This window comes from Scyliorhinus torazame, chromosome 8 (assembly GCF_047496885.1).
Source record: "Scyliorhinus torazame isolate Kashiwa2021f chromosome 8, sScyTor2.1, whole genome shotgun sequence".
NCBI lineage: Eukaryota > Metazoa > Chordata > Chondrichthyes > Carcharhiniformes > Scyliorhinidae > Scyliorhinus > Scyliorhinus torazame.
The window spans coordinates 219,825,280-219,838,470 of NC_092714.1; the positions used below are offsets into that span (position 1 = coordinate 219,825,280).

The following is a 13,191-nucleotide window of genomic DNA, read 5'->3' on the forward strand; positions in this document are numbered from 1 at the left end:
GCTTAATCTGACAGCTGTACTATACAATGTTACCAATGATGTTTTCTATTTATAGATGGAACTTACTCCATGTATTAACAAGTTCAACCCACAACATCAACTGCCAAATAGATAGGCCTGTTGAAGGCCTAGATGTTTTTATGCTCTCTAAAGATAAAAAGGCCTAATGGGCAGCAACAGGTCATAATTAAGCTGTGATACTTCCACAGAATAATTAATTGGCATTCACTTATATATTTGTTAAATTATTAAGTTAACGACAATTTTAAAGATATAACCATTACGAAATAAGAGAACATTTAAATAATAAAAAGTTTATTTTAAAATATATTTTTAACATATCTGTTCAGATATATGGTTGAGAAACAGTTAGTCACCTTTATCTATTTGATTTGATGAATTTGACCTGACTTACATAAATTATTGGCATAAATCATTATTTGTATCAGAGATGTTCAGTTTGTCTTCAAATGGCTGAGAATTCTAACAACGGCAGCATGCCAGGGATAAATTAAAGAATTACCATCCTTTAAATGTGGGGATTAAGAAAGGAGCTGCAATGACTATACTGTAGTATAACCCTTCAAAAACTGGCAATGCTCATGTACCCATAATAATATCAATAAAAACCCAATGGTTAATTACATATGGGATATAAAACATTAATTCATTGGTAAACCTTTTTTAATTGTAGGTTGAATCTGTTAATCAATATAATGCGTCTATATATACACATGTTAAAATACATTGGCAGATTATGATGTGAATAACAATTAATACTCTGAATGTTTTAAATATCATTAGATTATTGATATTTTGCTGATTTTTGCCTGCTTACAACTTTCTGTATTGCACATGAAATAAGAACCAATAACCTGAATGCAAAAAAGCATAAACTATTATATAGAAGTACTGAATTCAGAAACAAAATTTGTATCTTGATAGCCAGGATATTATTATTAGATTCGTTCCAGGGTGGTCTTCACAAAGTGATAGAAAGACGATTAGCCAGAAAGTTCCTCTCGTAGCACCTTGTTCCTACGGACCTCAGCTGCATGCCTTTCCTATCACACAAAATGCACAAATTATAGAAGACAGCATACCAAAACAACTCATCTTAAAAATGAAATTCTTTCATTATCATCAGTTTCTATTAGTTTTAAGCACATGCCCCTAGTTTGAGACAAACGTGGAAAATTAGAATGCAGAATCTTTCTCCCTTGGATGCAGTCGATGGGGTTTTCTGATTTGTTTGAGAATCCAAAAAAGATCTCATAAAAAATGGTCAGCTTCACTGTTCCAAACGCCCTGTAATAAAACATTTCATTTCCATGAAGTCATCTGCCCTGTAGGTATTTAAAATTAGCTTTGTGGATTCCTGAAGGTGCACAAGGTCTTTAGATTTCTGTTGAATGTGAATGCTGTATTCTCTGATTTTCCATTTTTATCAATTTACTTGTTTCTGTTTTCAATTTTTAAAAATCTGTAATCACTTTTGAAAGTTGGAATAAGGATAACCAGAAGCATGTCAATAAGTGCTGGTGGTCACTAGGAGTGTGTCTGTCCAGGAGAGGTCGCCAAAAATGGCTCAATGTCTGCCTGGGGACCCCCTTACAGAAAGCTTTGGAAGCTGCCATCTGTGATAGGGTCAGGGTCATGAAAACATATCATCCTGCAAGGACTGGTTTATTTGAATTGCACACTAAGTTGGCATTCTCTACTTGCGTTGCTATCAACAAAAATTTAAAGAAAATTAATTATGAAAGATCATTTTATTTTAGTGTATGAGTATGGCAGAGATATATTTTACTTGTTATTAAACAAGATGATGTGAAATTCTCCCCGTGTCTGCCTGGGTCTCACTCCCACAACCCAAAGATGTGCAGGGTAGGTGGAATGGCCACGCTCAATTGCCACATAATTGGAAAAAAAGAATTGGGTTTCAAATTTTTAAAAAACAATATGACGTGAGACAACATTTTTCAGATAAAGTACAAACAAAGGAGTTTGAGAAAACGTTAAAGTTTTGATTGTTATTTGATTGTTCATTTTGCAGTGTTGCAGTCTTTTCTGAGTCAGAGTCTATAGTCAGAGCTATAACACCTTATTGTGGTTCCATTTTTAATGTTAATTATGGGTGTTGCTTGTCTGAGATTGCATGACTGATGCACAGCTCTTAATGGTACCAGGTGCTTCAGAACAAACTGCAGCAAGCAGAGAAAATCTCCATTAAAAATAATTTATAGTGTTGCTACGTACTACGTGTAAATGTATTACGAGAAATTCTTCATTCCTCAATGTATTCACTGGGTAACTTGATGACCCAACTCATCTACTAATACAATGCAACAGTAGGTTGTACTGACTGGAATGAAACCCAGATATATATATATAAAATACCTCAGCATTATGTACTAAATTAATGTCTTAATAATATGGCAAAATATAATTTCAACTGAATATGTCAACTTTTTCATATTTTTTCCATGACTTCATAGTTAGATGCGAGACCCTTATGGTGCAGTGAGTAGCATCCCAAACCCTGGGCCAGAAACGTTCGAGTCCCACCCCAGGACATGATGGTCAAGGAATTTGTGTTCAACACGCAGCCCAGCAGATTGATTATCAACCTGCACATCTTTCCAACACACGGCAATGGCAGACAGTAAGAGAGGGGGAAATTCCTGGTCAGCCATATGATAGAAAAAAATTTGGAGCCTCTGCCATGACTATCTTTAACACCAGACTGCGACATGCACGTAAAAATACATGTTGCCACAGTCACTCGGTGAACTTTAACGTACCACTGCTATATAATTAGTTGAAGAAAGTGGAAACCTGTTAACAGCAGATCGTGGATTCGAAATTGGACCTCATCACTCAAGTTTCACAGATGAGAAGCAAGTGCCATGAGAACCAATTTTGGGAACCAAGATCCTGGGCGGGATTCTCTCAGCCCGCGGGCAGGACAGAGAATCGCAGCGAATCGTTCCCCGCCACCCCGACGCGATTCTCCACAGAGCGGAGAATCAACGCCATTGGCGCCGGCACCGGCACGGTCGGCGCGCTGCCGGCCGGGGCTGCTCTACGGGCCCCCCCCCGGCGATTCTTGGCCCGGGATGGGCTGAGCAAGCGTAACAAAACACTTGAGTCCCGCCGGCGCCGTCCTAATTGTCATAATGTACACCAGTATATCATGGTGCAGATACACACACACTGATGGACACACACAACACCGCAGCCAATCACCAGTTAGAGCACACTCACTATAAAGACAGGGGGCATCAGAGTTCCTGCTCATTCTGGATACAGCCTCCTACAAGGACAGAGCTTACAGCACAGATCCTCACCATGTGCTGAGTGCATAGACTGGTTTGAACAGGCATTGGTCTTTAGTTTAATCTAACATCGTGTTAACCTACAGTGAAAGTATGTTCAACAGATCCTAACTTAATAAAATAGTGTTGCACTATTTTAAGTGTTGGTGGCCTGTATGTATTCCATGGATCCAGAGCACCCAACACATCACTAATCTGCTCTTAGTCGGTGGGATCTCGGCATGGAAGGGTCCATGCGGGATAGGCATTTTAGCGGCGGGACTTCGGCCCATCTGGGCCGGAGAATCACGCGGGGGGGCCCGCCAACCGGCGCGGCGCGATTCCCGCCCCCGCCGAATCTCCGGTGCCGGAGACTTCGGCAACCGGCGGGGGCGGGATTCACGCCAGCCCCCGGCGATTCTCCGATCCGGCGGGGGGGGTCGGAGAATTTCGCCCCAGGTTTTAAAAAAATTGATACTTTAAAAAATTAATACTTTCATCGGTCGTTACTGTAAAACGCATTAAGGGTATGATAGATAGAGTCAGAATGAAATTTGCAAAACTTATTACATTTATAAACAGAGGAAGGTAAAATAATATTATAATACACTGTTCGTGCTTACTACTATAAACCTCTAGCTTTTAATAGCAGAGAAGGCCACAATTACACATACTAGAGATCCATGTGTGAGTTGGAAGAAGAGTGAGGAGGTGAGATCAGTTCTTCCCTAACTTGATGACGATAAATTATTTCTGAAACTACAAACCTATTTGGATTCACCAAACTAAAATCTACCTATCACATTCCACTAGAAACAAAAACACTCTCAAACGTCTTTCCCCTGGATAAATACCTAAAAAATATAGCCTTGAGAACCAGCAATTATTTACTACTTTATTAGGAAGGAATTCAACCCATTTTGAGTTAGCTACTTTTAAAGTATTAAATATAATAGAAAGGAATTAAAATACTTACCTTCTCACGAAGACGATCCTTGAGGGCAGCTATATGGGCTTTGCGATTTTCGTTACAAACTTCCATCTTCTGATTTAACTTTCTTTCAGTGGTTCTGCTGAAGTCGCAGTTATCCACAATCGCTCTGTGTAGAACTATACGCCTATGTTGCTGCTTTTCTGCAAGTTGCTGCAGAAGTTGCATCTCCTGGGACTGTGAATTCACATAATGATAATCGTTATGCCGAGGTAAGTGGGATAGATAGCAGCAAAACGTTCCGCTGACCTCAAAGAAAGCGATTGAATGAATTCTACAGCGTGGATTTCCCCTTTCCTCACATCAGTTTATTTCAGATGTCGAGTCCAGAGGATCTCCAAGAGACAAGCAGGGGTGATGTTTACGAGCAGGGTAAACAGCCAATCACACTGAAACACTATCAAACGACAGCAAACCTGAAGATATGAAACACTGAATCCCCTCCTCGTTAATTTTAGATTTTTATGACCACAAAATAAATGATTGGGAAAAACTAATGAGATTAAAGTCGATGATTAAATATCATAAGCACGGGCAGCACAGTGGCGCAGTGGGTTAGCCCTGTTGCCTCATGGCGCCGAGGTCCCAGGTTCAATCCTGTCTCTGATTCACTGTCCATGTGGAGTTTGTACATTCTCCCCGTGTTTGCATGGGTTTCGCCCCCACAACCCAAAGATGTGCAGGCTATGTGGATTGGCCATGCTAAATTGCCCCTTAATTGGAAAAAGTGAATTGGGTACTCTGAATTTATTTTAAAAATATCATAAGCAAACGTAAAAAAATGAAAATATGGAGAATTTCTTATCATAATGGAGATATTTGGCATTTAACAGATATAAAATTACTCTTTCAGTGCAAGTGAAGTTGTTTATCAGTAATTGTGAATTGAATACACCATTAATAAAACACAGTTATATCTTATTCAACAAGTATAACTTTTTCAATGGTATTTACAGCAAACCTAAGGCTGAAATTTTCCAGCGCTCCGCCGCAGATTTTCTTACGACGGAGGTGGCAACCATTGGTCACCAGGAGGACCTTCCAATCCCGCCAATGTCAATAGCAATTTGCATGGCTCGCTTGTCCCGCTATTAAGGAACCCGCGGCGGGGGTCAACTTCAGTGGGATCAGAAGATTCCGTCTGCAGGAAGGTGTGGAAAATCCTGCTTTAGCGTGTAATACTGGAAGTTCTTGCCAGCAAAGTCTGGAGAATGCACATAAGAACATAATGTAAGTGATCATGTGCTCCTTAGAGCCTACTCCACCGTTCCACAAGATCGTGCCACCTGGGCAACTTAGCACTGCCAGCCTGGAACCCTGGCACCTTCAGCCCGGCAGTGCCAGGCTGGCACCCAGGTGGCACTGCCAAGGTGCCCAGGGGGTACTGCCAGTTGACGGGGCATTGCCATGGTGCCAGGCTGGCACTACCAAGTGCCAAGCTGTCATTTTTTGCATGGCAGGGATTAGGCGGGGAGTGTCATGCATGGGTGTTGGGGGGCCCTCCCGAGGACACCCTTGTGGTGAGCTTTGGCTTGGGGGAGGTTCGGAGGTCACGTCAGGAGCTCGGGACTTTTTAAAAAGGTGTCCTGATCTCTCCTTGCACTGAGTTCTGGCGAACGGAGCTCCTCAGTGCAGGGAACGGGGCTAAGTGTGGCCTTGGCCACTTGTTCCTCGCTGAGGCCCCTGATCTAGCCAGATGTGCATTTGATAGAGCTCCAAATGCCAGGAAACATCCGGCTATCGCACGCAACGGAACTCTGTCCTCATTCGGGTAGATTGCACACAACATTTCTTTATTCCTTTAGTACCCTAACATTTTTTGACTTCTGTTTTGAATATTCTCAATATCTAAGCACCTACTACTGTCTGGGGTGGAAAATTACAAATATTTACAATCCTTTGAATGAAAGAAACTTCTCCTTATCACCGTCCTAATTGCACAACCCTGTGATCTGTACCAGGGAAAACATTTTTCAGCATCTAGCCTGTCCAGCTACTTAGAGTTTCATGTTTCAATTAGATGACTCCTTCTGCCAAGCTCCAAGGAATATGGATCTAGTCTACTTAATGTCTTCTCATAGGACAGTCCCTTCATTCCGTGAGTCAGTCTTGTGAACCTTTGTTGCACTCCCTCTCAGGCAAGTATGTCCTGCCTTAGGCAATGAGACAGAAACTGCAGACAGTACTGCAGGTGTAGCCTCACCTGTGTCTTGTATGATTGTAGTTAAGAATTCTTTACTTTTCCTATCTAATTGTAACGAAAGCTAGCATACCAGTTAGCATGCACAGTTAAATGCAGAAATCCAGAAGTTACTATCGGTGATTTTAAGCTTCTCCAGAGGGTGCACTGTTGAGATTCCCCCAGAATGCAATCAATTGGAAATCTTTCAGTGGAGTAATGATGGCAAATGCTGACAGGTTTGAAGTCATTATTTTAAACAGTCCTGGACATTCAGTTCAACAGAAACTGTTTCCACTTGCAGAAGGGACAATAACCAAAGGAAACAGATTTAAGGTAAGTGATAAAATAATATTTGGGAAAATTATTTATAGGCTTCAAGTTGTTCTGATCCGGACGGAATGCATTGCTTGAAAGGATAATGGAAGCAGATTCAGTAGTAACTTTCAAGAGGGAATTGAGCCATTAAAGGAAAATGTTAAGGTCCATGTGAAAGAAAAGGGGCGCTAACATAGGCAGGATTGACAGAATGATCTCTTCCTTTGTTGTATCATTTCTATGATCAGTGACGTAAAGGTAACATTTTCTACTCACCTGTGACTACAATTGGACAAATTCACTTTCAAATCCATAAGCCTGTAGGAAACTGGAGACTTAAGAATGACATTATCTGTGGAAAAACTGGGGGGGGGGGGGGGGATGGTGTATGGGGAGAAGGGGAGGAATGTTCAATTTACCACCTGCAAATGAAACCGGCATTATTGTTTACCTTCCTCCTGTCCTCAGCAGCATCCAGCTGTTGCTGGAGTTCCTCCAAAGAGATCTCCTTCTTCTTTGGTGAGACAGGTTGGTCAGGTGACAAATCGGTGGATTGGGGCTTCAGGATTACTTCAAAAGCTTGTCCAGATGCACGCTTGTTAATTGCTTTCACTTCCATATCTAAAGCAAGAAGAGATATTTGAAGTAGGATAATTGTAAGTCAATTGTAGCATTGGGTGAGAGTTAAACTCAAGGGGCGGGATTCTGACATAATCGGCGGGGCGGGAAACTCCGACAGGGAAGGAGTGGCGAGAACTACTCCAGCGTCAGGTCCCCCAAAAGGTGCGGAATCCTCCGCAACTTCAGGGCTAGGCCCGCCCCGGAGTGGTTTGCACCCCGCCGGCTGGCGGGGAAGGGGCTTGGCGCCACACCAACCGGCGCTGAAGGGCCACCGCCGGCTGGCGCGAGTTGGCGCGTGCGCGGGAGCGCCAGAGTCTGCTGGCGTCATCCCAGGGCATGCGCGGGAGGGTTCGTATCCGCATCGGCCATGGCGGAGGACCACAGCGGCCGATGTGGAGGAATAGAGTGCCCCCACGGCACAGGCCCGCCTGCGGATCGGTGGGCTCCGACCGCGGGCTACGCCACCGTGGGGGCACCTCCCGGGGCCAGATCCCCCCGTGCCCCCCCGAGAACCCCAGAGGCCGCTAGTGCCGCCAGGTCCCGCCGGTAAGGACCTACTCCAATTTACGCCGGCGGGACCAGCAAAAAAATGGGCGGCCACTCAGCCCATTGCGTTCCGGAGAATCGCTGGGGGGGGGGCAATGCTAGCGGCTGCCGACCGGCGGGGCGCGATTCCCGCCCCCGCCAAATCCCTGGTGCCGGAGAATTCGGAAGCCGGCGGGGGCGGGATTCACGGTGCCCCCCGGCGATTCACCGATCCGGCGGGGGTTCGGAGAATCCCGCCCAAGATTCCTGGGGCGAGATTCTCCGACCCCCCGCCGGGTCGGAGAATCGCCGGGGGCTGGCGTGAATCCCGCCCCCGCCGGTTGCCGAAGTCTCCGGCACCGGATATTCGGCGGGGCGGGAATCGTGGCGCGCAGGTTGGCGGGCCCCCCCGCGCGATTCTCCGGCCCGGATGGGCCGAAGTCCCACCGCTAAAATGCCTGTCCCGCCGGCGTAGATTAAACCACCTACCATACAGGCGGGACAAGGCGGCGCGGGCGGGCTCCGGGGTCCTGGGGGGTGCCCCCACGGTGGCCTGGCCCGCGATCGGGGCCCACCGATCCGCAGGCGGGCCTCTGCCGTGGGGGCACTCTTTTCCTTCCGCCTTCGCCACGGTCTCCACCATGGTGGAGGCAGAAGAGACTCCCTCCACTGCGCATGCACGGGAATGCCGTCAGCAGCCACTAACGCTCCCGCGCATGCGCCGCCCGGAGAGTTCATTTCCGCACCAGCTGGCGGGGCACCAAAGGCCTTTTCCGCCAGCTGGCGGGGCGGAAATTCGACCGGCGCCGACCTAGCCCCTTAAGGTTGGGGCTCGGCCCCCAAAGATGCGGAGCATTCCGCACCTTTGGGGCGGCGCGATGCCCGACTGATTTGTGCCATTTTGGGCACCAGTCGGCGGACATCGCGCCGTTTCCAGAGAATTTCCCCCCTTATCAGCACTTTGTTCCTTCATATAACCCGTGAAATTATCAACAACACGTATGCAAGCATGGCCCAGTATTTCAGCATTAACTTTAACACATTTATTCTTATTAATGGATAGAAATTTGGAGTTTGTTTTTAGAATTTTACATTTTTGGCTTGTTTTTTTATGTGAATAGCTGAGGAAGAAGATTACGATGGGAGTGAATTATCATGAGCGTGATTGACAACATGCCCGGAAAACCCTGCAGTTTTATTTGGAATTGTCGCCGCTCTTCCATTGAAGTTACAGCAGACGAACAGGAGGTCCCTGAGGGATTGACCCCACTATACATGTTGTGGAATAACAAAAATAAAATTTTTAACATCATGGAGACATTTAAAAAGTGGCCATGTTACTTTCCATGCTGTGTCTGAGTCAGATTCAGTGACAAACATGAAGCGGGATTCTCCCTTCGGGCGGCTAACACAGGAATGTTTTACTCCGGCGTCGGCACCTGTTCTGGGACCCCATTCTGTGGCCCACAGGGGGCTAGCACGGCGATGGAGTGGCCCACGCCGCTTCAGCTGCCAATCCCGGCCTGATCCCAGCGCCGCGGGGTCCGCACATGCGCAGTTGGGCCGGCGCCAACCAGCGCATGCGCAGTGGCCCTCTTCCCCGCGTCGGCTCCGATGCCAAATGGCACAAGGCTACAGGAGCCGGCGCGGAGGAAAGGAGGCCGGGGAACAGCGAGGCTGGCCCATCGATTGGTGGGCCCCGATCGCGGGCCCGGCCACTACGGAGGCCCCCCCCCCCCCGTGGTCGGACCCCCCCCCCCGCCCCCCCACCCCCACAGGCCGCCCCCGGACCCTTCAACGCCGAGGTCCCGCCAGCTCAGAGGATGTTAGAATGGCGCTGGTGGTACTCGGCTTTTTGATGACAGCGGCTCGGCCCATCCTGGCTGGAGAATCGGCGCACCGGCCCGTGCCGGAGAGTCGTCGTATACACTGACCTGCGCCGGGCCGACCACGCCGGCCCGAATGGCACCGATTCTCCGCTCTGCGGGGGGTCGGAGAATCCCGCTCCATGTACATATAGAATAAAGGTTTCAATCTAAGAGCTGTTAACATGTTTGTGTATGTACCTGCTCTGTCCAACACTAGACTGACCCCTTGGTGTGATTCATGTGTTCCCTTACATCACTGTGAGGGAGGTACTTTATTCAGTCCCATGTAAAACCAATATGTGCCAAACCCTTTTACTGCACCCCCCCCCCCCCCCACCCCCCCCCAGTCTTTATCCAATGTATTTCAAGTTATTCTCGTTTTACCCATGTATTTGTATCATTATGACTATCTCATCTTCCTCCTTCAAGCCTGAGTTTGTAGGTTCAAGTGGTCTGGAGGCCTTTATAACCCTTATCAACATTCCATATCTTGTTTGTGCTACTGTCGGAAAAGAGTAAAGCTCTGGGGCGAAATTCTCCCCCAACGGCGGGATGCCCGCCGACTGGCGCCAAAGCCGGCGCAAATCAGACGGGCATCGCGCCGGCAAAAAGGTGCGGAAGTCTCCGCATCTTTGGCGGCCTAGCCCCAACATTGAGGGGCTAGGCCGACGCCGGAGGGATTTCCGCCCCGCCAGCTGGCGGAAATGGCGTTTGTTGCCCCGCCAGCTGGCGCGGAAATGCGGCGCATGCGCGGGAGCGTCAGCGGCCGCCGAAAGTTTCCCGCGCATGCGCAGTGGGGAGAGTCTCTTCCGCCTCCGCCATGGTGGAGGCCGTAGCGGAGGCGGAAGGGAAAGAGTGCCCCCACGGCACAGGCCCGCCCGCGGATCGGTGGGCCCCGATCGCGGGCCAGGCCACCGTGGGGGCACCCCCCGGGGTCAGATCGCCCCGCGCCCCCCCCCAGGACCCCGGAGCCCGCCCACGCTGCCTGGTCCCGCCGGTAAATACCAGGTTTGATTTACGTCGGCGGGACAGGCAGTTTCTGGGCGGGACTTCGGCCCATCCGGACCGGAGAATCCAGCGGGGGGTCCCGCCAACCGGCGCGGCTGGATTCCCGCCCCCGCCCAATCTCCGGGAGCGGAGACTTCGGCGGGGGCGGGGGCGGGATTCACGGCGGCCAACGGCCATTCTCCGACCCGGCGGGGGGTCGGAGAATGACGCCCCTGTTGTTGCAGGTAAATTCTGTTGATTTAGAGGTTATCCTAGTATCTGGATATCTTTTTATCCTCTTTTTCCATTCCTTGGTTTTGAGCCGCTCTTTGCCGATTTGGCAGTTGTGGTGATGGGTGATTGTTGTTCCATCCCATTTCTTATGGATGAATGTTGCGCTCATCTCCATGTCATCTCTTCCTCTTCTCCCTTCATTGTGATCTGCTGTTGTGTGGGTCTTCGTGGTGTCCTTTCTGACAGAGATGGCCTCTTTTGTTATGAGGATGTGTTTTTTTAATAAGCGCGCCTTTTCGTTTGGCTGTCAATATTGGACGGTTGCTGGTTTGTTCCGGCATCGTCTGTGGCACTGTTAAGCTGTCCAGGAGTTTTAGCGTCTGCTCTGCGTTCGTGTTGTTGACCTCATCAACAGCCGGTGGAGGTCCTTCTATTTGTTGGTTACTTTCTTGTTTCCACCACCGCAGGTGTCATGGTAACAATCTGAGTGGTTAGTTGGTCTGACCAATGAGATCTTTCCAGCACCTGTCTCAAAAATGGCAAAACTGCTCTGCAAAGAGAAAAGACAATTCCAAGCTGAAGTCCCATCTCTTGTGTGAGCTCTTGGGAGCTTGTAATTCAGTATAATTTATGACAGTGGTTGTATTGACATCTTCTGCTATTTTGACGAGATTCAGAGCTACTCAGGCATCTCTGCTCGAGAGAGAAAAACTGGTTATGGATGACTTGCATCAGCTCAAAGATTATTTTCTCACTACACCTTTCTGGTTCCAGAATCAAGCCTATGACCAGAGATTAGATTCCTCTGGGCCCATAGATCAGTGTGTCTGTTGTTCGAAGCCAGAGGTCTCTGAGACATGTTTCTTTTCCCAAAAGGACTGTAACACTGGCCCTCCAGGTCCAATTTAAAGTTTGTGAAATGGCCCTCAACTAAATTGTCCACATTCCAGTTTAAAAATCCAGGATCTTTGACCTCACCCAAGAAGCATGGCTATGTGTCCTCTTGGTGCACTGTCTTGACCTCATGAATCATCTTTTGGTCTTCTGGACATTTCAATGCTTTGGCCTTGCACAGTTTGCCGAAGTGTACAATCATTGTTTATTGGATTTGTTTATTGTCACGTGTACCGTGTACAGTGTAAAGTATTTTTTTGCAAACAGCTCAACAGATCATTAAGTACATGGAAAGAAAAGAAAAGAAAATACATAATAGGGCAACACAAGGTACACAATGTAACTACATAACACCGGCATCGGGTAAAGCATACAGGGGTGCAGTGTTAATCAGTTCAGTCCATAAGAGGGTCATTTAGGAGTCTGGTAATAGCGGGGATGAAGCTGTTTTTGAGTCAGTTCATGCATGCTCCAGATATTTGTTTCTCCTGCCTGATGGAAGAAGTTGGAAGAGTGAGTAAGCCAGGTGGGAGGGGTCTCTGATTATGCTGCCCGCTTTCCCCAGGCAGCGGGAGGTGTAGATGGAGTCAATGGATGGGAGGCAGGTTCTTGTGATGGACCGGGCTGTGTTCACAACTCTCTGAAGTTTCTTGCGGTCTTAGGCAGAGTAGTTGCCATACCAGGCTGTGATGCAGCCAGATGGGATGCTTTCTATGGTGCATCTGTAAAAGTTGGTAAGGGTTAATGTGGACTGCCGAATTTCCTTAGTTTCCTGAGGAAGTATAGGTGCTGTTGTGCTTTCTTAGTGGTAGCGTCGACGAGGGGGGACCAGGACAGATTTCTGGAGATGTGTAGCCCGAGGAATTTGAAACTGCTAAGCATCTCCAACTTGGCCCTATTGATGCTGACAGGGGTGTACACAGTACTTTGCTTCCTGAAATCAATGACCAGCTCTTTAGTTTTGCTGGCATTGAGGGAGAGATTGTTGTCGCTGCACCACTCCACTAGGTTCTCTATCTCCCTCCTGTATTCTGACTCGTCGTTATTCGATATCCGGTCCACTATGGCTGTATCATCAGCAAACTTGTAGATGGAGTTGGAACCAAATTTTGCCATGCAGTCGTGTGTGTACAGGGTGTATAGTAGAGGGCTAAGTACGCAGCCTTGTGGGGCCCGGCATTGAAGACTATTGTGGAGGAGGTGTTGTTTATTCTTACTGATTGTGGTCTGTGGGTCAGAAAGTCGAAGATCCAGTTG

General features: G+C 47.7%; 1 protein-coding gene across 1 annotated transcript in view; it reads right to left on the reverse strand.

The window, feature by feature from the left end:
* Positions 1-431: 431 nt before the first annotated feature.
* LOC140428381 (stathmin-3-like) overlaps positions 432-13,191 on the reverse strand; it is an 84,773-nt gene continuing 72,013 nt past the window's right edge. Inside the window, exons 3-5 of the mRNA XM_072514778.1 lie at positions 7,257-7,426; positions 4,294-4,485; positions 432-1,064 (exon numbers count right to left, since the gene is read on the reverse strand). Coding sequence (XP_072370879.1) covers positions 1,005-1,064; positions 4,294-4,485; positions 7,257-7,426 — 422 coding nt within the window. The 3' untranslated portion in view covers positions 432-1,004. The remainder of the gene's footprint in view (positions 1,065-4,293; positions 4,486-7,256; positions 7,427-13,191) is intronic.